This window comes from Corvus hawaiiensis, chromosome 24 (assembly GCF_020740725.1).
Source record: "Corvus hawaiiensis isolate bCorHaw1 chromosome 24, bCorHaw1.pri.cur, whole genome shotgun sequence".
Taxonomy (NCBI): Eukaryota; Metazoa; Chordata; class Aves; order Passeriformes; family Corvidae; genus Corvus; species Corvus hawaiiensis.
In genome coordinates, this window is record NC_063236.1 from 1,548,984 (window position 1) to 1,562,161 (window position 13,178).

At 65.0% G+C, this 13,178-nt stretch overlaps 1 protein-coding gene across 1 annotated transcript; it reads left to right on the top strand.

Moving 5' to 3' along the window:
* Positions 1-311: 311 nt before the first annotated feature.
* On the top strand, positions 312-12,611 carry ADCY6 (adenylate cyclase 6). Its single transcript, XM_048327438.1, has 21 exons — positions 312-1,146; positions 2,676-2,825; positions 2,915-3,036; positions 3,144-3,255; positions 3,322-3,449; positions 4,072-4,230; positions 4,318-4,459; positions 4,539-4,667; positions 5,126-5,151; positions 5,251-5,398; positions 6,069-6,166; positions 6,244-6,331; positions 6,406-6,522; positions 6,604-6,762; positions 8,071-8,246; positions 8,328-8,357; positions 8,777-8,906; positions 9,449-9,712; positions 11,064-11,268; positions 11,766-11,890; positions 11,972-12,611. Exons 1-21 carry the CDS (start codon positions 313-315, stop codon positions 12,098-12,100), a joined length of 3,471 nt encoding a protein of 1,156 aa, XP_048183395.1. The 5' UTR covers position 312; the 3' UTR covers positions 12,101-12,611.
* Positions 12,612-13,178: the final 567 nt, after the last annotated feature.

The following is a 13,178-nucleotide window of genomic DNA, read 5'->3' on the forward strand; positions in this document are numbered from 1 at the left end:
GGCAGGGCCACGCACTGGGCACCAGGACACTGGGCACCGGGACAACGGGAACCCGACACCGGGAACCCAGCACCGTGCACCGGGATTCTGGCACCGGGCACCCAGCACCGGGAACCCAGCACTGGCCATTCCCACAGGGGCCATGGGGGTAGCGGGAGAGCTGGGACTTGGGGTCTGCATCCTCCAGGGTGGCGGTGGGGACACCAGGACCCTCCACCCCTTGCATGGCCTTGCACCCCCGTGGACACCAGGGCCCCTTTTGGGGTGTCAGAGTGGGGGACCAAGCGCTGACCCCTCCTTGATGCCCACAGCATGTCGTGGTTCAGCGGCATCCTGGTGCCCAAGGTGGACGAGCGGAAGACGGCATGGGGGGAGCGCAACGGCAAGAAGGGCCCCCGGCCCCGAGCCGGCCTCTGTGGCCCCCGCTACATGAGCTGCCTGCAGGACCCTGAGATGGAGCGGGGTGCAGGACCCCCCCGGGGGCTGCGCTGCACTTGGCAGGAGGATCATTACGGCAAGAAGGGGCCCGCGGGCGACCTGGGACTCAAATCGGTGGATGCGGGCTTGGAGGACGGCGAGGCCAAGGGGCCGAAGGGAGCCGGAGGACATGGGGGGCGACCATCGGCCGGCGAGTGCTGGCGGCGGCTGCTCCAGGTTTTCCGCTCCAAACGCTTCCAGTCGGCCAAACTGGAGCGGCTCTACCAGCGCTACTTCTTCCAGATGAACCAGAGCAGCCTGACGGTGCTGATGGGAGTGCTGGTGCTGGTTTGCGGGGTGATGCTGCTCTTCCTCTGCCTGCCCGGCGCCCCGCACGTGCCGGCGGCCGCCGCGCTGGCCGGTGCCACGGCCCTGTTCCTGCTCCTCATGGTGCTGTGCAGTCGCAGCGCCTTCCCCCAGGACTACATGTGGGTGGTGAGCTACGTGGTGCTGGGGCTGCTGGCCGGGGTGCAGGCGCTGGGGACGGTGGCCGTGGCTCCCCGGAGCGCGGCCGAGGGCGTTTGGTGGAGCGTCTTTTTCATCTACATCACCTACACGCTGCTGCCCGTGCGGATGCGGGCGGCCGTGCTGGCCGGGGTGCTGCTCTCCGTCCTGCACCTCGCCATCGCCTGGCACCGCAACGCTGCCGACCCCTTCCTCTGGAAGCAGGTAGGGCTGGAGGGACACACCCGGGAGGGGCTGCGCCTCGGCGTCCCGCCCGCCTGCAGGTGGGGACCTCCCCTCCCTGAATCCCGCTCTCCCAAAAAAATTGGGATTTTTTTTTTTTTTTGCACTTGGTGTTTCTGCTGGTGGAAAATTCTGGAGGCAGGAGGGGCCCCTTGGCTGCCCCGGGGTAGGGGAGCCCCAGGGAAGGTCCCGTGATGGGGCCGGGGGTCTCTGCAGTGCCGCAGCCCCCGAGGGATGGGATGGGCCCCTCACCCCGGCACAGACCCACCATTGTGGGCTGCACTGGGGGGAAGGGGCACCCACAAAGCCCCCGTTGTAGGGCTGGCAGAAAGCCCCGAGGAGGGACGCAAGTCCAGGGCACCAGGGCAGGGGAGTGGCTGTCACCCAGGGGGGCTGGGACACTGCCAGTGTCCCCTGTCCTGCCCTTCTGATGTGGTGGGCTCTCCCAGGAGGGTGCTGCTTGCACAGGGGGTGCAGAGGGTTCCCCCAACCCTAGGGCCGCGTGTTCCCAGCCCCAGCAGCTCTCCCTCCTCGCACGGGGCCACTCGTCACCCGTCACCCTCGCCCTGCCTGGCCAGGACCCGGGCCACGTGCCGTCCCCGCGGGGCCCAGGGCAAGGAACACAATGACATCCGAGGCCAGCGGGGTCATGGGAGGGGCCACCCCCCCGGCTAGGGTTCACCCCCTCAGGGTAGGAGCGATGGGGCTCCAGGGGGACGCGAGGGGGCCGGGGTTGGGGGGGGTGTGAGGCCCCTGCTCCCAGTGTCCCACTGTGTTGGAGCGCTATAAATAGCCCTGGCCCCAGTCCCGGGAGATGGGGATGGGGCAAACCGCAGCTCCCACTGCAGTCATCTCCGCTTTCCCACTTCCTCTGCTTCCCGAGGGCGTCCCCGTGACCCCCATGCTCCAGGTCCCCATATACCCCCAGCCTTAGGCCCCTGTATCCTCGTATCCCCCCTGCTCTGGTTTTCTACATCCCCACATCCCCATGTTCCCCCTGTCCTGGATCTACAGGTCCTCCACATTCACTCTATGCATGTCCCCTGTGTCCCCAGTCCTCATGCCCCCTTTGCCCCCCCTACCCTGTGTCCCCAGGTCCCCTTTGCCCCCCTACCCTCTGTCCCCATGCCCCCTTTGCCCCCCTACCCTGTGTCCCCAGGTCCCCTTTGCCCCCCTACCCTGTGTCCCCAGGTCCCTGCATCCCCTGTTCCCTGGTTTCCTGCAGCCCCAAGTCCCCCATGTCCCTGCAGCCCCCTTGCCCTGTTTTCCCATGTCCTTTGGTGCCCCACATCCCCCCGACCCTGTCCCCTGTGTCTCCATGTCCCTGCATCCTCCCTGCCCCGTGTCCCAGAGCCCCCATGTTCCCACACCCACATCCCCCTCCTTGCAGCCCCCTCTCCTCCCCTGAACAGCACCCACCCTACCAAAGCCAAGGTTCTGTGGCACAGAGGAGGGTGGCAGAGGTGGCTGGGGATGCCCGGGTGGTCACACCGAGCCCACCTCCCCCCCAGCTCAGCGCCAATGCCCTGATCTTCCTCTGCACCAACGTGGTGGGGGTCTGCACCCACTACCCGGCTGAGGTGTCGCAGCGCCAGGCCTTCCAGGAGACCCGTGGCTACATCCAGGCACGCCTGCACCTCCAGCGGGAGAACCGGCAGCAGGTGGGATGGGGGGTCCCGGGGGTCCCCGTGCTGGGCTGGGGGGGTCCCTCAGCACCCCAGCCCTGCTGATGGGACTGCTGTGGGTGCAGGAGCGGCTGCTGCTCTCGGTGCTGCCGCAGCATGTGGCCATGGAGATGAAGGAGGACATCAACACCAAGAAGGAGGACATGATGTTCCACAAGATCTACATCCAGAAGCACGACAACGTCAGGTACTGCGGGGACAGGGGTGCAGGCGAGGTTTGGGGGAGGTATCACTGGGGAGGGTGTCTGGGGCAGTGCATGGGCCATGCCCAGCCCGTGCTCTTCCTCCTGGCAGCATCCTCTTCGCGGACATCGAGGGCTTCACCAGCCTGGCCTCTCAGTGCACGGCCCAGGAGCTGGTGATGACACTCAACGAGCTCTTCGCCCGCTTTGACAAGCTGGCTGCGGTGAGTGGAGGGGCCAGAGGAGTTCGGGGGGTCCTGGAGCCCTCCTAACCTGCTCGTGCCCCCCAGGAGAACCATTGCCTGCGCATCAAGATCCTGGGGGACTGCTACTACTGCGTGTCGGGGCTGCCGGAGGCGCGCGGGGACCACGCGCACTGCTGTGTGGAGATGGGCGTCGACATGATCGAGGCCATCTCGTGAGTGGGGCAGAGACCGGGGCTGTGCCCGTCCCCAGTGCCACCACAGCTTGAGGGGCTGCACCTGACCCTGCTGTGCCCATCCCCTGGGCTGGGACATCTCTGGTGCCACCATAATTTGGGGGGCTGCACCCCACTGTGGTGCTGGTATGTCCCTGGTGCTACCACAACCCTGAGGGGCTGCATCTGGCACTGGTGTGTCCCTGGTGCCGCTGCAACTTGGGGGGGCTGTGATTTCCCCAGTTTTGGCAAGTCCCAGGTGCCACTGCAGCTTGGGGGACGGGTCCCATTCCTGGCACATCCCCAGAACTCACCAGTCTGGGTCACAGCGCCTAGGGATGCCATGGGGTGCCTGGGGGTGCTGTGGTGCCATGGGGTGCCTGTGAGTCCAGCAGTGCTTTGGGGTGTCTTGGGGTGCTGTGGTGTCTGGGAATCCTGAAAGGCCATGGGGTGCCATGGGGTGCCTGGGGGTGCTGTGAACTATCTGGAGATGCCCTGGTGCCAATGGGATGCTGTGGTGCCTGGGAACCCTGCAAGGCCGAGGGTTGCTTGGGGACACCTCGAGGCGCCTGTGGGTGCCACGGAGCGCCCAGGGGTGACGCGGTGCCGGTGCCGTCTGCAGGCTGGTGCGCGAGGTGACGGGGGTGAACGTGAACATGCGCGTGGGCATCCACAGCGGGCGGGTTCACTGCGGCGTCCTGGGGCTGCGCAAGTGGCAGTTCGACGTCTGGTCCAACGATGTCACCCTCGCCAACCACATGGAAGCGGGCGGCAAAGCCGGGTGAGCCGGGACGGGGGGGCTGGGTTGGGGTGTGGGGTGGGGGGCACCGGGCAGGGAAGGCTCAGCACCTTCATTCCCCGTCCCCAGGCGCATCCACATCACCTGGGCAACGCTGCAGTACCTGAACGGGGACTACGAGGTGGAGCCGGGCCACGGGGGCGAGCGTAACGCCTACCTCAAGGAGCACAACATCGAGACCTTCCTGATCGTCGGCTGCAGCCAGAAGCGCGTGAGTTGGGGGGCGGCTGGGGGGCGGCTGGGGCGTGGGAAAGCTGGGGTCACCCCCTCACGGCCGTGTCACCCTGCAGAAGGAGGAGAAAGCCATCCTGGCCAAGCTGCAGCGCACTCGCGCCAACTCCACCGAGGGGCTGGTGCCGCGCTGGGTGCCCGAGCGCTCCTTCTCCCGCACCAAGGACTCCAAGGCCTTCCGGCAGATGGTGAGCGGTGCCGGGGAGGGCATCGGGCATGGGGGACCCCCACCGCGGTGCTATCAGCCACTTGCTGCCCTTCCGTGGCTGTCGGTGGCTTCCCCAGCCCTGCCCGCAGCCCTCGTGGCTTCCTCCTGCTGCCCGCGGGCCTCGGGCAGTTCCTGGGTGGTCCCTGGTGACCTTGGAGATCCTCCTGGTTCTCACCAATCCTGGGGACCCTCAGGGGTCTCCCGTCCTCGCTGGTGTTGACATCCCCCCCTAGACCCCTCCCTCCTTTGCAGACCCCTGGGAACCCTCTTGGCCTTGCCAAGAACCCTTGGGGACACCCCCTCATCCCATTTACCCCTGGAATTCTGTCCCCCATCCCGGGTGACCCTGGGGGATGTCCCATGTCCTTGTGGTCCATGATGGTCCCCCCCCGTCCGTGCCAGTGTTGCTGACACCTCCATCTCCCTTGTGTCTCCCAGGGCATTGATGACTCCAGCAAGGACAAGTGAGTGTCCCCATGCTGGGCTGCTGGGGCGGTCGTGACCAGCCCCTCCCTGAGGCAGAGCTGGGAGCCTGGGAGGGTCCTGACCCCTGCATTCCCCAGCCGTGGTGCCCAGGAGGCCCTCAACCCTGAGGACGAGGTGGATGAGTTCCTGAGCCGGGCCATCGATGCCCGTAGCATCGACCAGCTCCGCAAGGACCACGTCAAGAAGTTCCTGCTCACCTTCCAGACCCCCGAGCTGGAGAAGAAGGTGGGGGCCCCTCTGTCCCCTGTGTTCTGGACCCACCGTCCCATCTGTCTCCTGAAGTCCCCTCTGCCCCGGCCCCGTCAGCACCTTCGTCCCTCCCATCTCTCCTCTGTCCCTTGGGGTCCTCTCCGTGCTGGTTTCATGGTCCCTCCACCTTCTCAACCTCATCCCCTGCCCCCTCCATTCCTTCCCATCCCCTGGGGTCCTCCCGTCCCCTCCCATCTCCTGGGGTCCACTTGTCCCCCACCATTCCATCCCCTGGGGTCCCCCATGTCCCATCCCATCCCCTGCAGTCCCCTCCATCCCACTCCCTGCATCCACTAGAGTCCCTCCCATCCCCCTCCATCCCATGCCCCAGGGTGCTCCTGTCCCCCTTTTCCCCACCCTCTGGGGTCCCCTCATCTCCCTCCATCCCATCCCTTGCATCCTCTGGGGTTCCCCCATTCCCCTTTGGGGTTGCCCCTGTCCCCCCACATCTCATCCTCTGGGATGTCCCCAGTCCCCCCCCGTCTGGATCCCTTGAGGTCCTCCCATTTCCCCCCATCCCATCCCCCAGATTCCCCCATTCCCCTCCACCCCATTCACTGGTGTCCCCTCAGCCCCCCTCCCCTCTTCCCCTGGGGTCCCCCCCGTCCCCTCTCTCCATCCACCCCACCTCCCCCTGTCTCCTCAGTACTCCAAGAAGGTCGACGACCGTTTTGGTGGCTACGTGGCCTGCACCCTCCTCGTCTTCTGCTTCATCTGCTGCCTCCAGATCCTGGTGTTCCCCCAGTAAGTGCCGCAGCCCCCCCAAACATCAGCTCTGATCCCCCAACCCCGTCCCCAACTCACCTCCCACCTCTGCCCAGCTCCTCGCTGATGCTCGGGGTCTACGTCAGCATCTTCATCCTCCTCGCCGCCATCCTCTTCATCTGCGCCATCTACTCCTGTGTCACTGTGAGTACCTGAGGGCTGGGAGGGTTTTTGGGGGGCCTTGGCCATGCCTTACAGGGTCCTCGGTTCCCCCCCAGCTCTTCCCCGCCGCCCTGCAGCAGCTCTCCCGGGGCATCGTCCAGTCCCGTGCCCGCAGCACCGGCATCGCCGTCTTCACCATCCTCCTCGTCTTCATCGCTGCCTTCGTCAACATGGTAGGGTCATGGGGGGCCGTGGGGGGCCGTGGGGGGCTGTGGGGAGCTGTGGGGCACTGTCTCACCCCTCTGGCCCCCCAGTTCTCCTGCAGCCGCGTGGCCCTGCGGGACTGCGCCGCCCGTGAGCTCAACATCACCCCCGGGGCTGTGGGGCCCTGCCAGCTCCGGGCCCTCAACTTCTCCCTGGGGACCCCCGCGGGCTCCTGCCATGGGGACGGGCTGGCCTGTGACTTCCCCGAGGTGAGCAGCCGCGGGCACCCTCTGGCACAGGGCATGGGGTCGGGTTCCTACAGGGGTCCCTGCTGGGGCCAAGTCCTCCCTGGGCGCTGGCAGAGGGTCCTTGAGGTTGCTGGGCGCTGGCAGAGGGTCCCCATGGGTGTAGTGTCCCCAGGGATGCTGGCATGGATCTCTGTGGGCATCGTGTCCCCAAGGGTGCTGGCACGGGGTCCCCATGGGGGCAGTGTTCCCCAGAGTGCTGGCACGGTGTCCCCAAACATGCTGGCACAGGGTCCTAGAGGGTGCAGTGTCCCCTGGAGTGCTGGCATGGGGTCCCCATGGGTGCAGTGTCCCCCAGGGTGCTGGCATGGGGTCCCCATGGGTGCGGGGTGCCAGCACGGGGTCCCCACAGACACCGGGTGCTGGCACAGGTCACTCGGGTCCAAGGTCCTCAGCGGGTGCTGGCACTGAGCCCTTGAGGTTGCTGGGTGCTGGCACGGTGTCCCCAGGGGTGCAAGGTCCCTGTGGGCGTGGGGAGGTGCTGGGACTCCTGGGGTGCTGCAGGGTTCCCAAGGGTGCCATCCAGTGTTCCCAAGGGGCTGCAGGGGTTCCTGGAATGCTGTCTGGGGTCCCTGGGGTGCTGCAGGAGTTCCTGGGGTCTCAGCTGGTATTCCTAAGGTGGCAGAGGGTTCTTTGGGGTGCCGTTCGGGGTTCCTGGGGTACCAGCTGGGGTTCTCGGGGTGCTTCAGCAGTTGCTGTGATGCTGGCTGGTGTTCCCAGGGTACCAAAGAGCTCCCAGGGGTGCCCTCTGGGGTTCCCAGGGTGCTGCAGAGGTTACCGGGGTGCTGCAGAGTTCCCACAAGCGCTGTCCAGGGTTCCCCAGGAGTTCCATCCTGAGTTCCTGGGGTGCCATCTGGGGTTCCTGGGGTGCCATCTGGGGTTCCCAGTGTGCTGCAGACGTTCCCAGGGTGCCATCAGGGATTCCCAGGAGTGCCCGCCAGTATCCCCAGGGTGCTACAGGGGGTCCCGGGGTGCCATCCAGCATTCCAGAGGTGCCATCCCGCATTCCAGGGGTGCTATCCAGGGTTCCCAGGGGTGCTATCCAGGGTTCCCAGGGAACTACAGGGGTTCCTGGAATGCCAGTCCTGGTTCCTGGGGTGCCGTCTGGGGTTCCCTGGGTGCTACAGGGCTTCCTGGAATGCCAGTCCTGGTTCCTGGGGTGCCATCTGGGGTTCCCTGGGTGCTGCAAAGATCCCAGGGGTACCACCCAGTGTTCTGGGTACCATCCGGTGTTCCTGGGGTGCCGGTGCACCCCACCATGCCCCCCCCCAGTACTTCAGCTACAGCGTGGTGCTGAGCCTGCTCGCCTGCTCCGTCTTCCTGCACATCAGTAGCATCGGGAAGCTGCTGCTCATGGTGGGCATCGAGGCCACGTTCCTGCTGCTGGTGGAGGGGCCTCACGCAGCCCTCTTTGACAACGCCGACCTGCTGGTCCTGGCCAATGCCCTGTGAGTGCCCCCGGTCCCCCAGCGGTCCCCACCTCGCAGCTGTGTCCCCACCCCACTGACCCCTGGCTCCTGTCCCCACAGGCCCTCCTTCAACGTGACGCAGGGAGAGTGGTGAGCAGCAAACTGGAGCCAGTGGGGACCTGGGCGTAGGGGGGTGAGGGTGGGCAGAAGCAGGAGGGTCCCTTGGGGGTCTGTGCTGCAGCACTGGGGGGTGGGTACAGCCTCGGGGTCTCTGGTGTGGGTTCAGCTTTGGGGTCTGGGTGCAAATTTGGGGCTCCTTTGGGTGAGTGAGTGGATCTTTGGGGTCTAGGTGCAGATTGAGGGTCCCTGGGACGGACAGGTGAATGTTTGGGGTCTGGGTGCAGGTTTTGTGCCTCTTGGGTGAGTGGGTGAATCTTTGGGGTTGGGTACACATTTGGGGTTCCCCTGGGTGGGTGAGTGGACCTTTGGGGTCTGGGTGCAGTTTGGGATCCCTGGATGGGTGGGGGCTGGTCCCTCAGCCTGTCTCAGGGATCCCGGGGGTCCTGCAGCCTGGCGGAGGGGAAGGTGGCCCTGCGCTACGTGACCCCCGTGGTCCTGGCCGTGTTCGCGCTCGCCCTGTACCTGCACGCGCAGCAGGTCGAGTCCACCGCCCGCCTCGACTTCCTCTGGAAGCTCCAGGTACGACCAAGGTGTGGGGGGCTTGGAACGACCCTTTCCCTGCATCCTGGGACTGGGACCGACCCCCTCCCTGTACCCCAGGACTGGGGTGACCACGCAGTCAGGATTGACCCCTTCCCATACTCTGGGACAAGACTGACCCCTCTCAGCACCCCAGAACCCGGGTGGTTGTGGGACTAGGACTGACCCTGCTCCCTTGGGAATGGGGTGACCATGGGTCTGGAAGTGACTCTTTCCCTGCTCCCTGGGATTAGGATGACTTTGGGGCTGGAACCAACCCCTTCCTTGCACTCTAGGACCAGAACTGACCCTTCCCTGCACCCCAGAACCAGGGCAGTCATGGGACAGGGACCAGTCCAGGGCCAGGATCACCCCCCTCCCCACACCCTGACCCGGGAGTGGCCGCAGGGCTGGGAGTGACCCTTTCTCTGCACCCCAGGATTGGGGTGACCATGGGGCTGGGACCAACCCCCTCCCCATACCCTGATGCCAGGGCAGCCACGGGGTCCTGTGGCAGCTCCCACACGGGTCTGTGCCCGCAGGCAACGGGCGAGAAGGAGGAGATGGAGGAGCTCCAGGCCTACAACCGGCGGCTGCTGCACAACATCCTGCCCAAGGACGTGGCCGCACACTTCCTGGCACGAGAGCGGCGCAACGACGAGCTCTACTACCAGTCCTGCGAGTGCGTGGCCGTCATGTTCGCCTCCATCAGCAACTTCTCCGAGTTCTACGTGGAGCTGGAGGCCAACAACGAGGGCGTGGAGTGTCTGCGGCTGCTCAACGAGATCATCGCCGACTTCGATGAGGTGCTGGGGCGGAGAAAGGGCGAGGGGAGGGGGTGTGTGGAGGTGAAGTGTGCGGGGTTGGGGTGCAGCGGATGGGGTTCGTGGGGTGCTGGAGAGGCTGTGGAGCAGCGTGGATAGGGTGCACAGGGATGGGGTGCAGGAAGATGGGGTGTTGGAGAGGCTGTGGAACACCATGTTTGGGGACAGGGTGCAGCAGATGGGGTTCATGGGGTGCTGGAGAGTCCGTGGAACACCATGGAGGAGGTTGGGGTGCAGCAGATGGTGTTCACTGGGGTGCTGGAGAGTCTGTGGAACACCATGGAGGAGGTTGGGGTGCAGCAGATGGGGTTCATGGGGTGCTGGAGGGTCCGTGGAACACCATGGATGAGGTTGGGGTGCAGCAGATGGGGTTCATGGGGTGCTGGAGGGTCCGTGGAACACCATGGATGAGGTTGGGGTGCAGCAGATGGGGTTCATGGGGTGCTGGAGAGGCTGTGGAGCAGCGTGAATGAGGTACAGGATGTACTCCATCCTTGGAGAAGCCATGGAGAAGCTTTCATGGAGCCACAGGAACGGGTGCAGGGCATGCTGGAGAGGCTGTGGAGCAGCGTGGATGGGGTTCATGGGGTGCAGCGGATGGGGTTCGTGGGGTGCTGGAGAGGCTGTGGAGCAGCGTGGATAGGGTGCACAGGGATGGGGTGCAGGAAGATGGGGTGTTGGAGAGGCTGTGGAACACCATGTTTGGGGACAGGGACAGGAGATGGTGTTCACTGGGGTGCTGGAGAGTCTGTGGAACACCATGGAGGAGGATGGGGTGCAGCGGATGGGATTCATGGGGTGTTGGAGAGGCTGTGGAACACCTTGTTTGGGGATGGGGTGCAGGGAGATGGTGTGCACAGGGTGCTGGAGAGTCTGTGGAGCACCCTGGATGAGGATGGGGTATAGGGGATGCAGATATGGGGTGCTGGAGAAGCTGTGGAGCACCATGGATGAGGACGGGGTGCAGGGGATGGGATTCATGGGGTGCTGGAGAGGCTGTGGAGCACCATGAATGAGGTGCGAGAAGATGGGGTGCACGAGGTACAGAGAGCCTGCAGAGCACCGTGTTCGGGGACAGGCTGCAGGAGATGGTGTGCACAGGGTGCTGGAGAGGTTGTGGAACGCCACAGATGAGGCTGGGGTGCAGGGGATGGGGTCACGGGGTGCTGGAGAGGCCGTGGAGGAGCATTTATGGCGCCATAGTGCAGGGTGCAGGAGGTGCTGGAAAAGCCACGGAGCAGCACTCATGGAGCCATGGGATGGGGGTGCAGGATTTGGGGTACCCATCGCCCCGTCGAGGCGCTGTGGGGGTGACCCCACCCCGTCCCCCCAGATCATCAGCGAGCAGAAGTACCGGCAGCTGGAGAAGATCAAGACCATCGGCAGCACCTACATGGCGGCGTCGGGGCTCAACGCGGCCACCTACGACCGCGAGGGCCGGAGCCACATCGCAGCGCTGGCCGACTACGCCATGCACCTCATGGAGCAGATGAAGTACATCAACGAGCACTCCTTCAACAACTTTCAGATGAAGATCGGTGAGCCCTTGCACGCCCCTTGCACGCCCCTCTGCACCTCCAGCCATCCCATGCACGCCCCTGGCTGTCGTTCATGGCTTTGTGCCTGGCGGCTCTTGCACCCCTTTTTCCACTCTTCCCCAATCACCTCTTCCTTTTCCCTTCCATACCCCCTTTTCCTCTCTCACCCCTCCTTTTCCCCATCTTGCCCTCCCTTTTCTCCCCTCCTGCTCCATCTTCCCCTTCTCACACCACCTTTTCCCCCCCTCACTCCTTCCTTTTCCCCTCTCACCTCCCCTTTCCCCTCTCACCCCACCTTTTTCCCCCTTCACACCCCTCTTTTTCCCATCACTCCCTCCTTTTCCAATCTCACAGCCCCTTTCCCCCTCTCACCCCTTCTTTTCCCTCCTCACCCCGTTTTCCCCTTTTCCCTACCCTCTTTCTCTCCCCTGCCCTTGCCCTCCCCCCATTTCCCCGAGCGTGGGGGTCATCCCTGACTCTCAACCGTGTCCCCCCAGGCCTGAACATGGGCCCGGTGGTCGCAGGGGTCATCGGGGCTCGCAAGCCCCAGTATGACATTTGGGGCAACACCGTCAACGTCTCGAGCCGCATGGACAGCACCGGGGTCCCCGACCGCATCCAGGTCAGCCGGGGACGGGAGGGGCATGGGACACCCACCCAGAGACCCCCACGGGCCCCCCTGACCCCTGTGTCCCCCCTCCAGGTGACAACGGACCTGTACCAGGTGCTGGCGGCCAAGGGCTACGTGTTGGAGTGCCGAGGGCTGGTCAAGGTCAAGGGCAAGGGGGAGATGACCACCTACTTCCTCAATGCGGGCCCTGGGGGCAGTTAGGGGGGTCCCCACGGTGTCCCCGCACGCCGAGGGCTCCCCCAGCCTGTGCCGAGCTCAGGCAAAGAAAAAAGGAAAATTCCCCAAATCCACGTATTAAAAAAACAAAGAAAAGGGAGAAACGGACACAAGGGAGGTGGTTGGGGGGTGTGGGGAGGTGACCCTGTGCCCCCTCTCCGGGGGTGTTTTAGGGGGTGTTTCCCAGCCCTGCACCGGGGTGTTTCTTGGGGTGGGGGGTGTCATGGTAACCCCCATCCCTTTGCTGAAACCCCCCATGTGCCAAAGAGGGGAGATGGGGCCCCCCCAGGAAAGGGACTGCAGGGGGTTTTGGGGGCGGGGGGCTGCCCAGCCCCCTCCATGTGCCAAATTGAAGTGCCGCCTGCGGGGGGTGGGGAGGCGCAGGCCCAGCATCTCCGCAGCCCCCTCACCCCCCGGGGGTCCCAGCTCCCTCCGGGGGGACTGTGGCGGGGAGGGGGGGGGGCAGACCCCCCCCTTTTAAATGCAAAAAAAACCCTAATGAAGTGACTTTTTTTTTTTTTTTTTTCTTTTCTTTTTTTTTTTTTTGAAGCAGTTTTGGGGCGGGGGGGGCTCAGCCCGGGGGGAAGGGGGGGGGGGCACTGGCCCCCTCACCCCAGCGCAGACCTGAGGTACTTTGTCCTTCGTGTGTACAGATAAATTATATATAAAACACTTTGGATACGAGCTGTGGCCTGGCCTGTGGGGTGGAGGGCGGCCGGGAGGGCACACGGGGGGATCCCGGTTGAAAGGGGGACCAAAATCCCGGTATCCCGGTGGGAGGAGGGGGGGAAAAACACCGGGATCCTGCTGAGGAGGGGTCCCGGTAAGGGAAGGGGGGTGAGAAGTCGCTGGGGGGGGGTGGTACAGTCAGCGTCTTGAGGTGCGGGGGCCTGCGAGAGCTCGGTAAAACCGGATCTGGGAGGGCTGCGGGCATCCCGGCGCCGCGGGGTCCCGGGCGAGGGAAACATACCGGAGTCGGATGGGGAGAGATACACCGGGATCCCGGGGAGTGGGGGACACACAACGCGGTCCCGGTGAGGAGGGGGCCCCGGCATGGGGTAGA